The following is an 18,887-nucleotide window of genomic DNA, read 5'->3' as shown; positions in this document are numbered from 1 at the left end:
GAAAATAAAATTGATGACCTACAATTAAGATTATCCTACCAACGGGACATCAAAAACTGTAACATCTTATGTTTCACCAAGACATGACTGAACAACGATATGGATAATATAGAGCTAGCAGGGTTTTCCATGCACCGGCAGAACAGAGACGCTACCTCTGGTAAGACGAGGGGTGTGGTGTGTGTCTATTTGTCAATAACAGCTGGTGCGCGATGTCTAATATTGAAGAAGTCTCGAGGTATTGCTCGCCTGAGGTAGAGCCCATTATGATAAGCTGTAGACCACACTATCTATCTAGAGATTTCTCATCTATATTATTCATAGCCGTCTATTTACCACCACAGAACGAAGCTGGCACTAAGACCACTCTCAACTAACTCTATAAGGCCATAAGCAAAGAAAAAATTGCTCACCCAGAAGCGGCGCTCGTAGTGGCCAGGGACTTTAATGCAGGCAAACTTAAATCAGTTTTACCAAATTTTTACCAGCATGTCACATCAACCAGAGAAAAAAAATTCTAGACCACCTTTACTCCACACACAGAGATGCATACAAAGCTCTCCCCCTGCCCTCAATTTGGCAAATCTGACCATAATTCTTTCCTCCGGAAGTACCAGTGACTCGCTCAATACGGAAGTGGTCAGATGATGCAGATGAAACACTACAGAACTGTTTTGCTAGCACAGACTGGAATATTTTCCGGGATTCGTCCAATGCCATTGAGGAGTACACCACCTCAGTCATCTGCTTCATCAGTAAGTGCATCAACGATGTCGTCCCCACTGTGACTGTACGTACATATCCCAACCAGAAGTCATTGAATCCTACTACACCGGCTCTGACGCTCGTCGGATGTGGCAGGGCCTGAAAACTATTACGGTTACAAAGGCAAACCCAGACGCAAGCTGCCCAGTGACGCGAGCCTACCAGATGAGCTAAATGCCTTTTAGGCTCGTTTCGAGGCAAACAACACTGAAGCATGCACGAGAGCACCAGCTAATCTGGATGACTGTGTGATAACACTCTCAGTTGCCGATGTGAACAAAACCTTTAAACAGGTCGACATTCACAATGCCGCTGGGCCAGACAGATTACCAGGATGTTGCATCACCGCCTGGTATGGCAACTGCTTGGTATCTGACCATAAGGCGATACAGAGGGTAGCTTGGGGCCAAGCTTCCTGTCATCCAGGAAATCCCATTTATGGTGTCAGAGGAAATCCCATAAAATTGTTTTCTCTGCTACCACACAGCAAGCGGTACTGGAGCGCCAAGTCTAGGACCAAAAGGCTCCTAAACAGCTTCTACCCCCAAGCCATAAGACTGCTGAACAATTCATAAAATCACCACCGGACAATTTACATTGATCCCCCCTCCCTTTTTGTACACTGCTCGCTGTTTATTATCTATGTATAGTCACCTACCTACATGTACAAATTACCTCAACTAACCTGTACCCCTGCACATTGACTCGGTACCGGTGCCCCCTGTATATAGCCTCGTTATTCTTATTGTGTTACTTTTAATCATTACTTTTAATTTTTGTCTACTTGGTAAATATTTTCTTAACTCTTCTTGAACTGCACTGTTGGTTAAGGGCTTGTAAGTAAGTATTTCACAGTAAAGTCTACACTTGTTGTATTCGGCGGATGTGACAAATAAAGTTTGATTTGATGTGTGTGTAGCATGAATGTATAACATCTTTATTTACCCCTTCAACATTAAATACAAGCATGTGTGTGTGTGTGTGTGTGTGTGTGTGTGCATGTGCGTGTCTAGACATTGGTGGTGTAGCAGAGGGTATTCAGGCTGGCCCTGGGTACCTGCGCAGTGTGGGGTAAACTTATACCCACTCAATAGACCTGTCGGAGGGCGGTACAGGTACTTCATGTTTGTGTGCGTGTCAACATCACCTGAAGTGATTCCAGTCCCACCAGTACAAGGGTTTATAAAAGCACACAGGTGTAGCACTGCGAAAGGTGTCAGAACACTAAGTACAGTTCAGAGGACACACCAGAGACCGGGCTGAGAGAGAGAGAGCGACAGAGGGCAACCGTGGTGCAACACAACTTTGGATTTCCACAGTGTACACACTGACAGGTAAACTCAGTTTGAGTGAGGACATCATCTTAGTTGGACCATTATCATCCACTGAGGGAAAACTTTGCTTTGTAATCTCCCATTATAATAACAGTGTAATAATGACGTCCATTATGTTGATATGTACCCACTTTGAGGCTAAGGTGAGCTTGCCGTGTTATGGCTACTCTCCCTTAACAAAAGTGGTGCGTGCATATATTTTTGAATTGACATTCCGCTAACGTTCTTGTTTACAAAAACCCTATGAGTGAAGAGTGGCATGTCTGTCAGTAAACATATTGTACGTTATATGACTGATCTGACTCCACTCCAAACTTTGTATACATGTGGGTGTGTAGTGGGGTTAGTTTGTGGTCTTGTATATTGTTGAGGATTTTAACATTTTAACACATTGTTTTATTGTTATTGTTATTTGAGAAATTTACAACATGTGCCTACATTTATCAGTGTAAATATTGAGTGAATTATTTAATTGGCTGAAACATCAAAATGTGAATAACATTGCATTTAAACACAAAATGATGATTACAAGGGTGGAAATGGTCCCTAAACCTTGGCATTGTTTGCACAACCTTTAAATAAATGATTATAACATTTTCCTGGGGAAATCATTAATTGTTTCATTAATTGAAATCATTAATTAGCGACAATGACAACTGAACCACACAGTACTAATAAAATCATCGCTCTATTTCAAAAGTATATTATTGAAAAGCATCAGCCAAGCATTGTATCAAAGTAAACCTCAAATCAAATGATCTTGGCATTCATTATATCACCTTACAGTAACAATGGGGGGAATCATAATTACGTGTGAAAGGCTTTCTGAGATCCAAAGCTTCTCAACAAAGAATAGTGTGTGACTATCGGATTTCTGTTTGTGAAATAAAGGACATTTCAAAGCTTTGAGCGTAGGAACAAAGCTTACTACACTGGCCATTTTGTACTTAACACTCACTAACAAGTGCACCACCATCCAACTATTTGGCATAGCTTGGCAGCAACACAGGTCAGATTTATTCAGAAAACATAATCTTGCCAGGGACCATCCATCAAACAGTTTACCTTACCAGTGGTCACTATGCCAGTTTTATATAATTAGCATTTTAGTCATTTAGCAGATGCTCTTATCCAGAGCGAGTTACAGGAGCAACTACAGTAAAGGGGCACATCAAAAGATTTTTCACATAGTCAGCTCAGGATTCGACCCACCAACCTTTTGGTTTCTGGCTCAACACTCTTAACTGCTAGGCTACCTGCCGCCCTATACAGCTTGCCTTGAAAAAGTATTCATCCCCCTTGGCATTTTTCCTATTTGTTGCGTTACAACCTGTAATTTAAATTGATTTTTATTTGGATTTCTTGTAATGGACATACGCATAATAGTCGAAATTGGTGAAGTGAATTAAAAATAATAACTTGTTTAAAGAAAATACAAAAAATACAAAACTAAAAATGTGGTATGTATTAACCTCCTTTGCTATGAAGCCCCTAAATAAGATCTGGGGCAACGTGTCACATGATCTGTGACATGTTCTCAGTATACATACACCTGTTCTGAAAGGCCCCAGAGTCTGCAACACCACTTAGCAAGGGGCACCACCAAGCAAGCGGCACCATGAAGACCAAGGAGCTCTCCAAACAAGTCAGGGATAAAGTTGTGGAGAAGTACAGATCAGGGTTGGGTTATAAAAAAAATATCTGAAACTTTGAACATCTCACGGAGCACCATTAAATCCATTATTAAAAAATAGAAAGAATATGGCACCAAAACAAACCTGCCAAGAGAGAGTCGCCCACCAAAACTCACAGACCAGGCAAGGAGGGCATTAATCAGAGAGGCAACAAAGAGACCAAAGATAACCCTGAAGGAGCTGCAAAACTCCACAGTGGAGATTGGAGTATCTGTCCATAGGACATCTTTAAGCCGTACACTCCACAGAGCTGGGCTTTACGGAAGAGTGGCCAGAAAAAAAAACATAGCTTAAAGAGAAAAATAAGCAAACACGTTTGGTGTTCGCCAAAGGGCATGTGGGAGACTCCTCAAACATATGGAAGAAGGTACTCTGGTCAGATGAGACTAAAACTGAGCTTTTTGGCCATCAAGGAAAACACTATGTCTGGCACAAACCCAACACCTCTCATCACCCCGAGAACACCATCCCCACAGTGAAGCATGGTGGTGACAGCATCATGCTGTGGGGATGTTTTTCATTGGCAGGGACTGGGAAACTGGTCAGAATTTAAGGAATGATGGATGATGCTAAATACAGGGAAATTCTTGAGGGAAACCGGTTTCATTCTTCCAGAGATTTGAGACTGGGACGGAGGTTCACCTTCCAGCAGGACAATAACCCTAAGCATACTGCTAAAGCAACACTCGAGTGGTTTAAGGGGAAACATTTAAATGTCTTGGAATGGCCTATTCAAAGCCCAGACCTCAATCCAATTGAGAATCTGTGGTATAACTTAAAGATTGTTGTACACCAGCAGAACCCATCAGAACTTGAAGGAGCGGGAGCAGTTTTGCCTTGAAGATTAGGCAAACATCCCAGTGGCTAGATGTGCCAAGCTTATAGAGACATACCCCAAGAGACTTGCAGCTGTAATTGCTGCAAAAAAGGTGGCTCTACAAAGTATTGACTTTGGGGGGGTGAATAGTTATGCACGCTCAAGTTTTCAGTTTGTTTCACAATAAAAAAAATATTTAGCATTTTCAAAGTGGTAGGCATGTTGTGTAAATCAAATGATTCACAAATGACAACCCCCCCCAACAAATCAATTTTAATTCCAGGATGTAAGGCAACAAAATAGGCAAAATGCCAAGGGGGTGAATACTTTTGCAAGCCACTATATGTGGTTGTAGTAGGCTAGATGAGGATGCTTTTAGGGAGGTTATGGTTATCTGACTGATTTGGGCTAGTGGAGTGATATATTTCAACAATCATTTTCTTTTTGGTATGATTTTGGGTCTTAACTATGGGACAGTATGTCCCCAGGATCACAGAAATGTACCTGTTTGTTTCCAGATTTTTTCCAGACATGCATGCCACTATGCAAATGAAATGCCATTAGTAACCCTAACGTGATCCATATTTATTTTTTATATTGAAAAGTATGTAAAAATATATGTTTTATTCTTAGATACAGCTCTGCCTATATGTACCTCTATTCCACAGCCCAAATAACTGCACTATACAGTATATACAAAAGTATGTGGACACCCCTGCAAAGTGGATTCGGCTATTTCAGCCACACCCGTTGCTGACAGGTGTATCAAATCGAGCACACAGCCATGTAATCTCCATAGACAAACAATGGCAGTAGAATGACCTTACTGAAGAGCACAGTGACTTTCAACATGGCACCGTCATAAGATGCCACCTTTCCAACAAGTCAGTTAATCCAATTTCTGCCCTGCTAGAGCTGTCTCGGTCAACTGTAAGTGCTGTTATTGTGAAGTGGAAACGTCTAGGATTAACAGCTGCAAAGTGATAGGCCACACAAGCTCACAGAACAGGACCGCCGAGCACTGAAGCACATAGTGTTTAAACATAATTAGTCCTCGTTTACAACACTCACTACCGAGATCCAAACTGCCTCTGGAAGCAACATCAGCTGTTTGTCCGGAGCTTCATAAAATGGGTTTCCATGGCCGAGCAGCCGTACACAAGCCTAAGATCCGTGGTGTAAAGCTTGCCGCCATTGGACTCTGGAGCAGTGGAAATGCGTTGTCTGGACTGATGAATCACGTTTCACAATCTGTCCATCCGATGTCCGAAACTGGATTTGGCGGACGCCAGGAGAATTCTACCTGCCCCAATGCATAATGCCAACTGTAAAGTTTGGTGGAGGAGGAATAATGGTCTGGAGCTATTTTTCATGGTTCGGGCTAGGCACATTAATTCCAGTGAAGGGAAATCTTAATGCTACAGCATATAATGACATTCTAGATGATTCTGTGCTTCCAACTTTCTAACAATTTGGGGAAGGCCCTTCCTGTTTCAGCATGACAATGGCCCAGTGCACAAAGCAAGGTCCATACAGAAATGGTTTGTCGAGATCGGTGTGGAAGAACAGCAGGTTTATCTCTCTGGTCACCCCCAAAGCCAATTCCTCCTTTGGCCGTCTCTCCTTCCAGTTATCTGCTGCCAATGACTGGAACGAACTACAAAAATCTCTGAAACTCGAAACACTTACCTCCCTCACTAGCTTTAAGCACCAGCTGTCAGAGCAGCTCACAGATCACTGCACCTGTACATAGCCCATCTATAATTTAGCCCAAACAACTACCTCTTCCCCTACTGTATTCATTTATTTTGTTCCTTTGCACCCCATTATTTCTATTTCTACTTTGCACTTTCTTCCACTACAAATCTACCATTCCAGTGTTTTACTTGCTATATTGTATTTACTTTGCCACCATGGCCTTTTTTGCCTTTACCTCCCTTATCTCACCTCATTTGCTCACATTGTATATAGACTTATTTTTCTACTGTATTATTGACTGTAAGTTTGTTTTACTCCATGTGTAACTCTGTGTTGTTGTATGTGTCGAACTGCTTTGCTTTATCTTGGCCAGGTCTCAATTGTAAATGAGAACTTGTTCTCAACTTGCCTACCTGGGTAAATAAAGGTGAAATAAAAATTTTTAAAAAAAACTTGGCTGGCCTGCACAGAGCCCTGACCTGAACCCCATTGAACACCTTTGGGATGAATTGTAAAGCCGACTTCAGTGCCCGACCTCACTAATGCTCTTGTGGCTGAATGGAAGCAAGTCACCGCAGCAATGTTTCAACATCTAGTGGAAAGCCTTCCCAGAAGAGTGGAGGCTGTTATAGCAGCAAAAGGGGGACCAACTCCATAGTAATGCCCATGATTTTGGAATGAGATGTTCAACGAGCAGGTGTCCACATACTTTTGGTCATGTAGTGTACAGTATATACCTCAGCCCACTTACCCACACACCTAAACCCAATTACCCTCATAACTTAACCCTAACACCCACATGCCAATTTCCTAATAATGATACAATCAAGTACCCATACACCCATATCCTAATGCTAAATGCACTATTTGTTACTCTGCCTGTATTCTCTAAGTCACCAACAATAACCTATATCCAGCTATTCGCTACACACCCCAACCCTGTTATTTGCATATCTTAGTCCTGTGACCTTTGATCGGTCTACTGCTACATGCAAGCCATAATTGTTTTAAAAATTGCTGTTCTTCTGCATTTCAGCCCCAATATTTATACAAACCAGGTCTTCATCTATACTTCAGCTCCAATTTACATACCAAAGTCTGCACCTGTTCTTGAACTCAATTAGCCAACTAAGCCAGGTCTACATGTGCCAAAGCCTAAATATCCATAAACTGTAAAACAGGTCTACCCCTGCACCTCAACTCCAGTAAACCAGGTCTAGCATTGTATTCAGCAAAACGCACATAAACCAGGTCTAGCATTGTGCAAGAGACACTAAACAAACCTATTGATATTAAATATTTGTTAAGATATTACACCAATTCCCCCTAAAATAACAAAATAGTATGTTTTACAGTCAAAATCTGTCACACCCTGACCAGGTGAACTCTTCTATTTTGGTCAGGGTGTGGCATTTCTATAGCTTATTTTCTATGTTTTTGGTATAGCCTTGCTTTGGGGCGTATTTCTATGTTGGGTTCTGTCGATTCCCAATCAGAGACAGCTGTCACTAGTTGCCTCTGATTGGGGAATCATATTTAAGTTCCTTTTCCCCCCACGATGTTTGTGGGTTGTTGTCTCTTTATGTTGGAGCAGTAGCGATACGTTTATTCTCTGTTTTGACCGTGTTATTTCAGTCTGTAATAAATAACATGAGTTCGCTCCCAGCTGCGCCTTGGTCCACTTCTTCCTTCCTGCACGACGATCGTTACAGAACAACCCACCAAACCAGGACCAAGCAGCGGGAGGAAAAGGAGCGCGAGAGATGGGCTCGCGAGGGAAAGGAGTTCTGGACCTGGGAGGAGATCATGTCGGGGAAAGGACCCTGGCGGAAGGATTCCCAGGTCGAGGAGGTGATGCCAGCCGGTGGAAGGAGTCGCAGGCGGCGGTCGAGGAGGCCCGGAAGACACCCCCAAGAATTTTTTGGGGGGGCTAATGGGGTGGTCCGGAAGGGCAGAGGAAGAGCCCAGACCACTGCTCTCGTGGGGGATAACGGCGAAGGAGGAGGCAGAGATGTGGCAGGTCCTGGAGGACCTGCGTAGGGACAGCGTGGAGGAAGAGCCTTGGGTGGCAGAGGTGCGCACGGTATCGCCAGTGCGCCTGCACAGCCCAGTGCGCTCTGTGCTAGCGCCCCACATTTGCCGGGCTAGGGGGAGTGTTCAGCGAGGACGTGTTGTGCCGGCTCAGCGCTCCTGGCCTCCGGTGCCCCTTCTCGGTCCGATGTATCCTGCGCCGAGGACGCGCACTGTGTCTCCGGTACGGCTGCACAGCCCAGTGCGTTCTGTGCCAGCGCTCCACACTTGCCAGGCTAAGGTGGGTGTTGAGCCAGAACGGGTGATGTCAGCTGTGCACTCCAGACCTCCAGTGCGCCTCCTCGGTCCAGGATATCTGGCGCCGCTTATGCGCACTGTGTCGCCGGTGTGCGGTCACAGTCCAGTCCGGCCCGTCCCTGCTCCCCGCACCAGGTTAGTGGTGCGTGTCCACAGTCCTGTCCGGCCCATCCCTGCTCCCCGCACCAGGTTAGTGGTGCGCGTCCCCAGTCCAGTCCGGCCCGTCCCTGCTCCCCGCACCAAGCCAGTGGTGTGTGGCCCCAGTCCAGTCCGGCCCGTCCCTGCTCCCCGCACCAGGTTAGTGGTGCGTGTCCCCAGTCCTGTCCGGCCCATCCCTGCTCCCCGCACCAAGCCAGTGGTGCGTGTCCCCAGTCCTGTCCGGCCCATCCCTGCTCCCCGCACCAGGTTAGTGGTGCGCGTCCCCAGTCCAGTCCGGCCCGTCCCTGCTCCCCGCACCAAGCCAGTGGTGTGTGGCCCCAGTCCAGTCCGGCCCATCCCTGCTCCTCGCACCAGGTTAGTGGTGCGTGTCCCCAGTCCTGTCCGGCCCATCCCTGCTCCCCGCACCAGGTTAGTGGTGCGCGTCCCCAGTCCAGTCCGGCCCGTCCCTGCTCCCCGCACCAAGCCAGTGGTGTGTGGCCCCAGTCCAGTCCGGCCCGTCCCTGCTCCCCGCACCAGGTTAGTGGTGCGTGTCCCCAGTCCTGTCCGGCCCGTCCCTGCTCCCCGCACCAGGTTAGTGGTGCGTGTCCACAGTCCTGTCCGGCCCATCCCGGCTCCCCACACCAAGCTGGTGGTGCGTGTCCCCAGTCCAGTCCGGCCCGTCCCTGCTCCCCGCACCAGGTTGGTGGTGCGTGTCCCCAGGCCAGTCCGGCCCGTCCCTGCTCCCCGCACCAGGTTGGTGGTGCGTGTCCCCGGTCCTGTCCGGCCCGTCCCTGTTCCCCGCACCAGGCCCACGGCGCGTGTCCACAGTCCGGCACGGCCTGTGTCCGGTCCACCGGTCGGCGGCTCCGCTCCGGAGCCTGAGCATGCCGCTCCACCGTGGTCCAGTCCGGGCCAGAGGGGTAGGGCTAGGGTGGAGGCAGGGGGAGAAACACGCCCGGGGCCAGAGCCTCCACCGAGGGTGAGGCGCCCACCCGGATCCCCCCCCCCCTAATAGACTTTAGGTTGGTGCGCCGGGAGTACGCACCGTTGGAGGGGGGGTACTGTCACGCCCTGACCAGGTGATCTCTTCTATTTTGGTCAGGGTGTGGCATTTCTATAGTTTATTTTCTATGTTTTTGGTATAGCCTTGCTTTGGGGCGTATTTCTATGTTGGGTTCTGTCGATTCCCAATCAGAGACAGCTGTCACTAGTTGCCTCTGATTGGGGAATCATATTTAAGTTCCTTTTCCCCCCACGATGTTTGTGAGTTGTTGTCTCTTTTTGTTGGAGCAGTAGCGATACGTTTATTCTCTGTTTTGACCGTGTTATTTCAGTCTGTAATAAATAACATGAGTTCGCTCCCAGCTGCGCCTTGGTCCACTTCTTCCTTCCTGCACGACGATCGTTACAAAATCACTGATTTAAACATAATGGATAATGGTAAAATCACCTGGGTCTTAACTATGGCATGTGCCCAGGATTACAAAATGTAAGTGCATATTAAAATGTGCAAGTGATGCATAGCAACTGCTAGTAAGTAGAGAAACGTGGTTGGGGTAGGTATGTGAAATCATTTGATTGATCATAGACTGACTGAGATATTTGTGCTGGTGAGTTGTTTCATATAATGATATTTTGATGAAAATGAATGTCAGTGGGACTTTTACATTTATGTTTAACCCAATTAGTTAAAGTATTAACTATTTCATAAACTAATTCTTATTATCTCTAACAGAAGACAGGACCTAAAAAATGATGTTTGGCATCAGGAAGCGCATCCAGGACCACCTGGTGGAGCGAAGAATCCGCCGAACCCGGCTGGTGACCAAATATGGCCAATGCAACATTGAATTTGGTAACATGAAATGCGGCAACCAGTTTGCCTTCCTCGTGGACTTCTGGACGACCTTCGTGGAGTTCCGTTGGCGCTTTGTCCTCTTCTTCTTCACCGTCTCGTTCATCCTGAGCTGGTTCATCTTCGGACTACTGTGGTTCTGGATCGCCTGGAGCAACGGGGACCTGACCTGGCAGAACCCCTCAAAAGGCCACAAGTACTGCGTGGAAAACGTTTCTGATCTCATTACAGCATTCCTCTTCTCCATGGAGACACAGACCAGCATCGGGTATGGTGTACGTGTCATCACCCCTCACTGTTCTGGTGCTGTAACCCTCATCATTACCCAGTTTCTCATAGGTTCCATCATCAACTGTTTCATGTGTGGAATCATCCTAGCCAAGATCTCCATCCCTAAGAAAAGGGCCAAGACCATCACATTCAGTCAGACAGCTGTCATCTGTCCTAAGAAAGACTTCCTTTGCCTCATGATAAGAGTGGCCAACTTACGCAAGACCCTGATGATCGGGAGCCAGATCTATGGCAAGTTGTTGAGGACAACCATGAAACCCAATGAGGAGACAATTATCATGGACCAGGTGAACATTGAGTTCATGGTGGACGCTGGGAAGGACAACCTCTTCTTTGTGTGTCCTCTCACACTCTACCATGTGATTGACAAGGCTAGCCCTTTTTTTGAGATGGCAGTGGACACACTCCATAAGCAGGAGTTTGAGCTGGTGGTCTTTCTGGACGGCACAGCCGAGACCACCAGCTCAGCCTGCCAGGTCAGGACCTCCTTCATCCCTCAGGAGATCATGTGGGGTTACAGCTTCCTGCCAATCATCTCCCGCAGTAAAGAGGGCAAGTACAGAGTGAACTTCTCCAACTTCTCCAAAGTGGTGCCCGTGGCCACTGCACATTGTTCCTACTGCTTCCACAACATGAAGGCACACCACCTCCACTGCATTAACGGAATCGACAACAGGGAATTTGAAGTGAATGATAACTTTAAACAACCTAATATGACCAAGATGTGAGTTTATGTGGCCTGAGGAACAGAAGACAGTTATAGGTTGTACACGCTTAGAAAAAAGGATGCTAAAGGGTTCTTCGGCTGTGCCCATAGAATAACTATTTTTAGTTCAACATTGCAAAAATTACAAATCTGAACAAGGCTAATTTTCTTGTATTCATACTTTAAAATCATATTATCTTATTTTAAGAATTATTTCCTTATCAAGTGCTAACTGTGTTAGACTATGTAGCTTGTTTTAGGAATATATGTCTTGAGTTGTCTTACCACAAGTTAAATGAGACACATTCTTGAGGGAACAGCTTTTTGAAGCTGGAATCTACTGATCTACAAGAATTTGAAGATATGTAGGCTTGTTCTAAGAATCACACTTGACGAGACTATAAAATTAATATTTGTATTAAAATCATTTACAACCCAGATATGAAACAAACTGCTTTTTTCAATATGCCACAGCAGACACTTTTATGCAAAGCAACTTACAGTACATTATGTGAATTCCCCCAGTGGGAAACAAAGCCCCAAACCTGCCATCTGAGCTAGTGCTGGACAACATTAGAACACCTATTCATTATAACTGTGACGTGCAAGGACATCCCCAAGATAATGCTTCATTGGAGCATACATGCTGCTTTTGAAAGTGAGTGAGTAGTAGGACGTAAAATCTATAAGCCTTTCCTTATATACCAACTTTGGGGCATGGGCAAGGTTAGGGACAGCAACTTCATATGCTAACAAATCCCTATTCAGACCCAAGGTGTCATCAGGCTGATAATCAAATAAATAGTAGGAAGAGTTTGCTAAATTCTGGAACATTGTCATTCACGTTGGTAACGATCAAAGACTTTTGACTTGTATATTTATTCCCGTTTAGAACAAGCCACTTGACTGACACAACATGTCAGAATTTGTCAATACCACAGAACTCTATCTTTTGCCTGATCATATTGTAAATTTTTACCCTCAGAGGGGGGTACCAATTCTCTTTCATGTGTAAAAATGGGATGTTGTGAGCCATTCACAGTTTGACTGCATTCAAACAGCTGATTATGCTTCACCAATGATTTGCTAAAAAATTTTAAACTTACATTTTGGAAGTCCATTGCTTAAAAAAAAAACGTACTTTGATTCAAATCTCATGCACATGTGGCTACCATAGGACCCAAATACTGAATTTGTGTGGGAAGGTGAAGTAAATAATGTTGCTTGGGTATTACATTATCAATAAATATCTGCTTGAAATTTTTCAAATGCTGCTTGAATAATAACTTGAGTCTTGAAATGGTTTGAAGCAAAATCACTAGAGCAAAAAGTATCTGGGTAAACTCTAGATGATCAAGCATGATTAAGTGATAATGCCAGAGAATTCAGTGTTTGGAGGATATATTGGCACGGGTGTTGTTATATTGGCAACCCGTGCCAATATATCCTCCAAACACCGGCTTCGAGGGCATTATCGCTTTCATACAAAGCCAAGAAAGGTCACTTGATTTAGCAATGGCAAGTTTAATTTGAGCTAGCTTAGATCTATATTTAGGATCTATATTTCCCAATGAATAGTAAACCATCAGCATTTTTTTTAAAGCATGTGATCCAGGTGGGTTGCATATCTCTATTTCATCTGTATACAAAATCAACTTCAAAGCATTGGGCCTAGGAAAGAAAAGTGGGAGTGACTGGAAAATGAGAATGTGTTCTCAGGCAACTTACCTGGTAAACGAAGGGTTAAATAAACATTTAAAAATAAAAAGATCTCCATTGGCTATGTCATACAAGACTCCATCCTTGCATTTCTGTGGTTGTCATGGCAAGAATAATTGAGTCAGAAAACAACTGTTCCAGGCTTCTGAGCAAGGGTATGTAGTAAAACCATTTTTATTTCATGGAGAGAGCCCTCGAATTACCTCTTGATTCTGCACGCTACTTTAGAAAGTATTATTTCCTCAAGCTCGACCGGGCTGAGAAGTTCCTAGATGCTGTGGTTCTGTATGCGTGTAGTAGCAACTCTGGAAAAAGGATTTGCAAAATGAACAAACATTGCCAGTGCCACTTCATGTACTGTCCCGTGGTCTCAGAATGTCTCTCAAACACCTGCTTCATTTGGTCCCTCATCTCAGCCATAAGTGAAGCTTGATAGTATTCCATCACAGATACAATGTTGTTGCCAGTCCTCTGAAACATAAAGACAAAAAACAAGCACAAAAAAAATGTATGACATGAATGTACCAAACTAGTCCAGCAGCCTCAAACAAAATTCGCCAATACATTAGCCTTGTTCAATGTGATATCTCGTAGTGTCTCCTGTGCCTCTTGTGGAGCATCCTCAAAATGAACATCTCCATGCACTGACAAAGCAATAAGGTTGGCCGTTTGGGTCTGTTCGGATGTAATGCAACCAGAAAAAAGGTGTGTTTCAAAATTGTCACGTCCGTAGGACTGTTGATCTCTGTTTGATAGCTACAGTGAGGGAAAAAAGTATTTGATCCCCTGCTGATTTTGTACGTTTGCCCACTGACAAAGAAATGATCAGTCTATCATTTTAATGGTAGGTTTATTTGAACAGTGAGAGACAGAATAACAACAAAAAAAATCAAACATTTTATAAATTGATTTGCATTATAATGAGGGAAATAAGTATTTGACCCCCTCTCAATCAGAAAGATTTCTGGCTCCCAGGTGTCTTTTATACAGGTAACAAGCTCAGATTAGGAGCACACTCTTAAAGGGAGTGCTCCTAATCTCAGCTCGTTACATGTATAAAAAACACCTGTCCACAGAAGCAATCAATCAATCAGATTCCAAACTCTCCACCATGGCCAAGACCAAAGAGCTCTCCAAGGATGTCAGGGACAAGATTGTAGACCTACACAAGGCTGGAATGGGCTACAAGACCATTGCCAAGCAGCTTGGTGAGAAGGTGACAACAGTTGGTGCGATTATTCGCAAATGGAAGAAACACAATTGAACTGTCAATCTCCCTCGGCCTGGGGCTCCATGCAAGATCTCACCTTGTGGAGTTGCAATGATCATGAGAATGGTGAGGAATCAGCCCAGAACTACATGGGAGGATCTTGTCAATGATCTCAAGACAGCTGGGACCATAGTCACCAAGAAAACAATTGGTAACACACTACGCCATGAAGGACTGAAATCCTGCAGCGCCCGCAAGTTCCCCCTGCTCAAGAAAGAACATTTACATGCCCGTCTGAAGTTTGCCAATGAACATCTGAATGATTTAGAGGACAACTGGGTGAAAGTGTTGTGGTCAGATGAGACCAAAATGGCGCTCTTTGGCATCAACTCAACTCGCCGTGTTTGAAGGAGGAGGAATGCTGCCTATGACCCCAAGAACACCACCCCCACCGTCAAACATGGAGGTGGAAACATTATGCTTTGGGGGTGTTTTTCTGCTAAGGGGACAGGACAACTTCACCTCATCAAAGGGACGATGGACGGGGACATGTACTGTCAAATCTTGGGTGAGAACCTCCTTCCCTCAGCCAGGGCATTGAAAATAGGTCATTGATGGGTATTCCAGCATGACAATGACCCAAAACACACAGCCAAGGCAACAAAGGAGTGGCTCAAGAAGAAGCACATTAAGGTCCTGGAGTGGCCTAGCCAGTCTCCAGACCTTAATCCCATAGAAAATCTGTAGAGGGAGCTGAAGGTTCGAGTTGCCAAACGTCAGCCTCGAAACCTTAATGACTTGGAGAAGATCTGCAAAGAGGAGTGGGACAAAATCCCTCCTGAGATGTGTGCAAACCTGGTGGCCAACTACAAGAAACGTCTGACCTCTGTGATTGCCAACAAGGGTTTTGCCACCAAGTACTAAGTCATGTTTTGCAGAGGGGTCAAATACTTATTTTCCTCATTAAAATGCTAATAATTTTATAACATTTTTGACATGCGATTTTCTGGATTTTTTTGTTGTTATTCTGTCTCTCACTGTTCAAATAAACCTATCATTAAAATTATAGACTGATAATTTCTTTGTCAGTGGGCAAACAAACAAAATCAGCAGGGGATCAAATACTTTTTTCCCTTACTGTACAAGGCCCTCCGTTAGTGCCATTTGTAACGTTAGTCCTGCTTATTGGTGGGCGTCCATTTGACAGATACACAGCATGCCCACATTAAATAAAATAATAAAACGAGTTGTAAACTCTATACTCCTCTGGACAGCTGTCGATACCACAGATGGCACGGAAAAAGGGAATGTGGCAATGTGCTCTATTGGTGTAGCCCAAAAGATACTTCAAAGTCGAGGTCACAAATGCAAAGCAAATAACACACCACCAATTCATTGCACTTCTCAAACAATGCACCAAGTGAAAGGGGCAAAAATAGATAGTGAGCTAGCATTTGTATTCAGCAGGTATTTGATGAGTGGTACTGAGTCCAATTCCAGAAAGCAACCTCCAGTAACTATCATAAAAAATGTATGAATGAATTGTGTGTTATCTTGCTCACATTTTATTAAACAAATGGGGAAGAAAGTTAAAATATGCATTGGTGAGGGAACCCCCCTCCTCACATGCGCAGTGGTTTACACTTTCCAGCCATCCAGTTCGAACTTTGAAAAAGTCATGAAAAAGTTGTCGTAGTCTGTCAGTCATAAAGATCTTTTCCCAAGATGGCGTAGCAGTCAGACTGCCTTTGTCCTCGTCGTGTCCCGTGTATATATTTTTCTTCGCATATCTTTTTATATATATCCATCTCTTGGATGTTTGGTGTTGTGGGTACTTACTTTGTTGTTTTTCAAATTCAGGGTAGTACTTTCAAAATACATCTGTTGTATTGTGTTACAGCTGCATATATCAGTAAAGTCTTGTTGCGCACCCTGACACGGGATGATAGAAGGGATATTTTTCAAGCACCAGAGCACTTTCTGAGGAGAAGCAGTATCTGGCAAACAATCAATCCTGAGGTAAACCAGAGCCTCTGAGTGCACATGCTTTCTAGCAACAGTTTTTCTCCAATATTTTCATTCGATAATTAATGTCGAGGGGGAAAAAAAACTTTTGAATGATGCTTAAGTACTTTAAATTTGGAGTTGACTCATGTAGCTGGATCTACATTACTGAAGTTAGGGTAATTTGAATTGAAAGACGCACCACAGTAACCTCCTTGAACCAGAAAGCGTAACTGGGAAGGAGTTTCTCCAAAGAAAATTGTACAAATACACAGCCCTGAATATATAATATACACAGACACTGAGTTGGAGTCAGTGTGGAAGCATTACTTAGAGAAGAAGATTGTTGGCTAAGAGACGGGATTCCCCATGTCAAAGCAGCTTCGCAGCAGGTTGGTGAGAAACACCATTACGACCGTGGTCTCCATCTTGAGAGCAACTGTTGAGACTGATGAAGATCATAGATACCCTTCGGAGGAAGAGATGCCGGTAATGGCTAAGAGACTTGTTGAAAAATACCATATGCTGCAAGACCAGCCCTCTGGCATTACACATAGATGGGTAACTATGTCCATTTTAATAAAGGAACATTATTTAACATTAAATTTAATGGGGGGAAGTGCATACAAGCATATTTCAGGAAAAGCATTATGTAATCATGTCCTTTCATGCCATACATAAAGGACTGTACAAGAGAGTTCAGAATATAAACTCACCAAAGAAGGTACAGGCCCAACAGCACAGAGGGGCCGTGGACTGAAAAGACAGAGGCGGCTCATTGATTTTGAGACCTCAAGTGATCAGGGCAATGACAGCTCAACCAAGGACTATGATGCTGACTCTAGCACCTCAACTCTGCTACTAGATGTCTCCTCTGTCAGAAGCAGCACAGCCTCCCCTGTCCGAAGCAGCACAGTCTCCCCTGTCAGAAGCAGCACAGTCTCCCCTGTCAGAAGCAGCACAGCCTCCCCTGTCTGAAGCAGCACAGGCTCCCCTGTCAGAAGCAGCACAGCCTCCGCTGTCAGAAGCAGCACAGCCTCCCCTGTCAGAAGCAGCACAGCCTCCCCTGTCAGAAGCAGCACAGCCTCCCCTGTCAGAAGCAGCACAGCCTCCCCTGTCAGAAGCAGCACAGTCTCCCCTGTTTTTGACATGCCGTTTCTGCAGTGCAGGTAGAACCCTTTTTGGTTCCAGATACCTTTTTAGTTCTACACTGCAAAAACGGCATGACAAGACAATACGTCACCAAATTAAAGGAAAAAAAATACTAAAAGTAAGCAAAATTATCTTCCACTGCACTGAGATAATCCTACTTGGTAAGATTTCTTAAAATAAGACAATATCTTGTTGACTAGAAACCTCTTAAATCTTAAAATAAGAGATTTCAAGCTATTCTGTCTAGTTTTAAGCATGGCTAGTTTAGTGAAATATCTAAATAATTAAGCAAAAACCCTTAAAACAATAATTTTCTCTTACTTCCCAAAGGCATACCCTAATCTTTAATGAAAATGTCTATAATCAAGACTACATAATGAACTAAAGTATACACAAGAAGCTGACAATAAGAAGGAAACTGGATGAAAACTAGATATTTACACTTTTTTCAAGAATCTTATGAAAAATGAGGGCAAACCACTTAAAACAAGAACTCATTCCTTTTCAAAGAAATTGCATTTATTTCAACATGGTGCACTCCACTAAACATGAATAAACTCAAAAGTGAAAGCATTTCTTTTTTATTGTATTTCTTGTTCAACATAAGTGTTTACATTACAAAAGAAACCAGGGTGTATATTTTGTGATAATTCAAACATAAAACTGGAACACATCAACTATAATTTGAAAAGGTCACATTTAGTCATGGTTAGAATTGCAACAGCCCCAAACCACATCTAACACAGCATGAACATTTATCAAGTTCAAATCAATATTTTTTTTTGTTGGAACACCTGCAATCCAATTATTTGGATTGAGACCAGGCTGCATTATAGGTTATGGTTAAAGGGACTGTCCAGTGCTTCTGAATGTACTTAATACTGATAACTGATCTACCGCAAAATGGAATTGTTTTAAGAAAGTCAAACCAAGGATCATTTTGTTAATACATTTTTTATTTTAAGACCCCTTGAAGTCTCAAAACGAAATATATATATAAAAAAAGTATATGTTTTTTTTTTTTTGGGGGGGGCTATTAGCCAATAGAAACACATTGAATAACAGATTCACTACATGGAACAACAGATAGTCCTTACTGCTATTAGCCAATAGAAACACATTGAATAACAGATTCACTACATGGAACGAAAGATAGTCCCCCACAAAAAAGGAAGT

General features: G+C 43.9%; 1 protein-coding gene across 1 annotated transcript; it reads left to right on the top strand.

Moving 5' to 3' along the window:
• The first annotated feature begins 1,923 nt into the window (after positions 1–1,923).
• Positions 1,924–12,088, top strand: LOC106613175 (ATP-sensitive inward rectifier potassium channel 1-like). The gene is made up of 2 exons (XM_014215169.2): positions 1,924–2,099; positions 10,510–12,088. The coding sequence occupies exon 2, from the start codon at positions 10,527–10,529 to the stop codon at positions 11,646–11,648; it is 1,122 nt and encodes a 373-aa protein (XP_014070644.1). The 5' UTR covers positions 1,924–2,099; positions 10,510–10,526; the 3' UTR covers positions 11,649–12,088.
• The last annotated feature ends 6,799 nt before the right edge of the window (positions 12,089–18,887 follow it).

Source organism: Salmo salar, chromosome ssa09 (genome assembly GCF_905237065.1).
Source record: "Salmo salar chromosome ssa09, Ssal_v3.1, whole genome shotgun sequence".
In the NCBI taxonomy this organism is placed as follows: domain Eukaryota; kingdom Metazoa; phylum Chordata; class Actinopteri; order Salmoniformes; family Salmonidae; genus Salmo; species Salmo salar.
The sequence above is the reverse complement of the archived record's forward strand: the minus strand, read 5'-3'. Positions and strand labels throughout refer to the sequence as shown.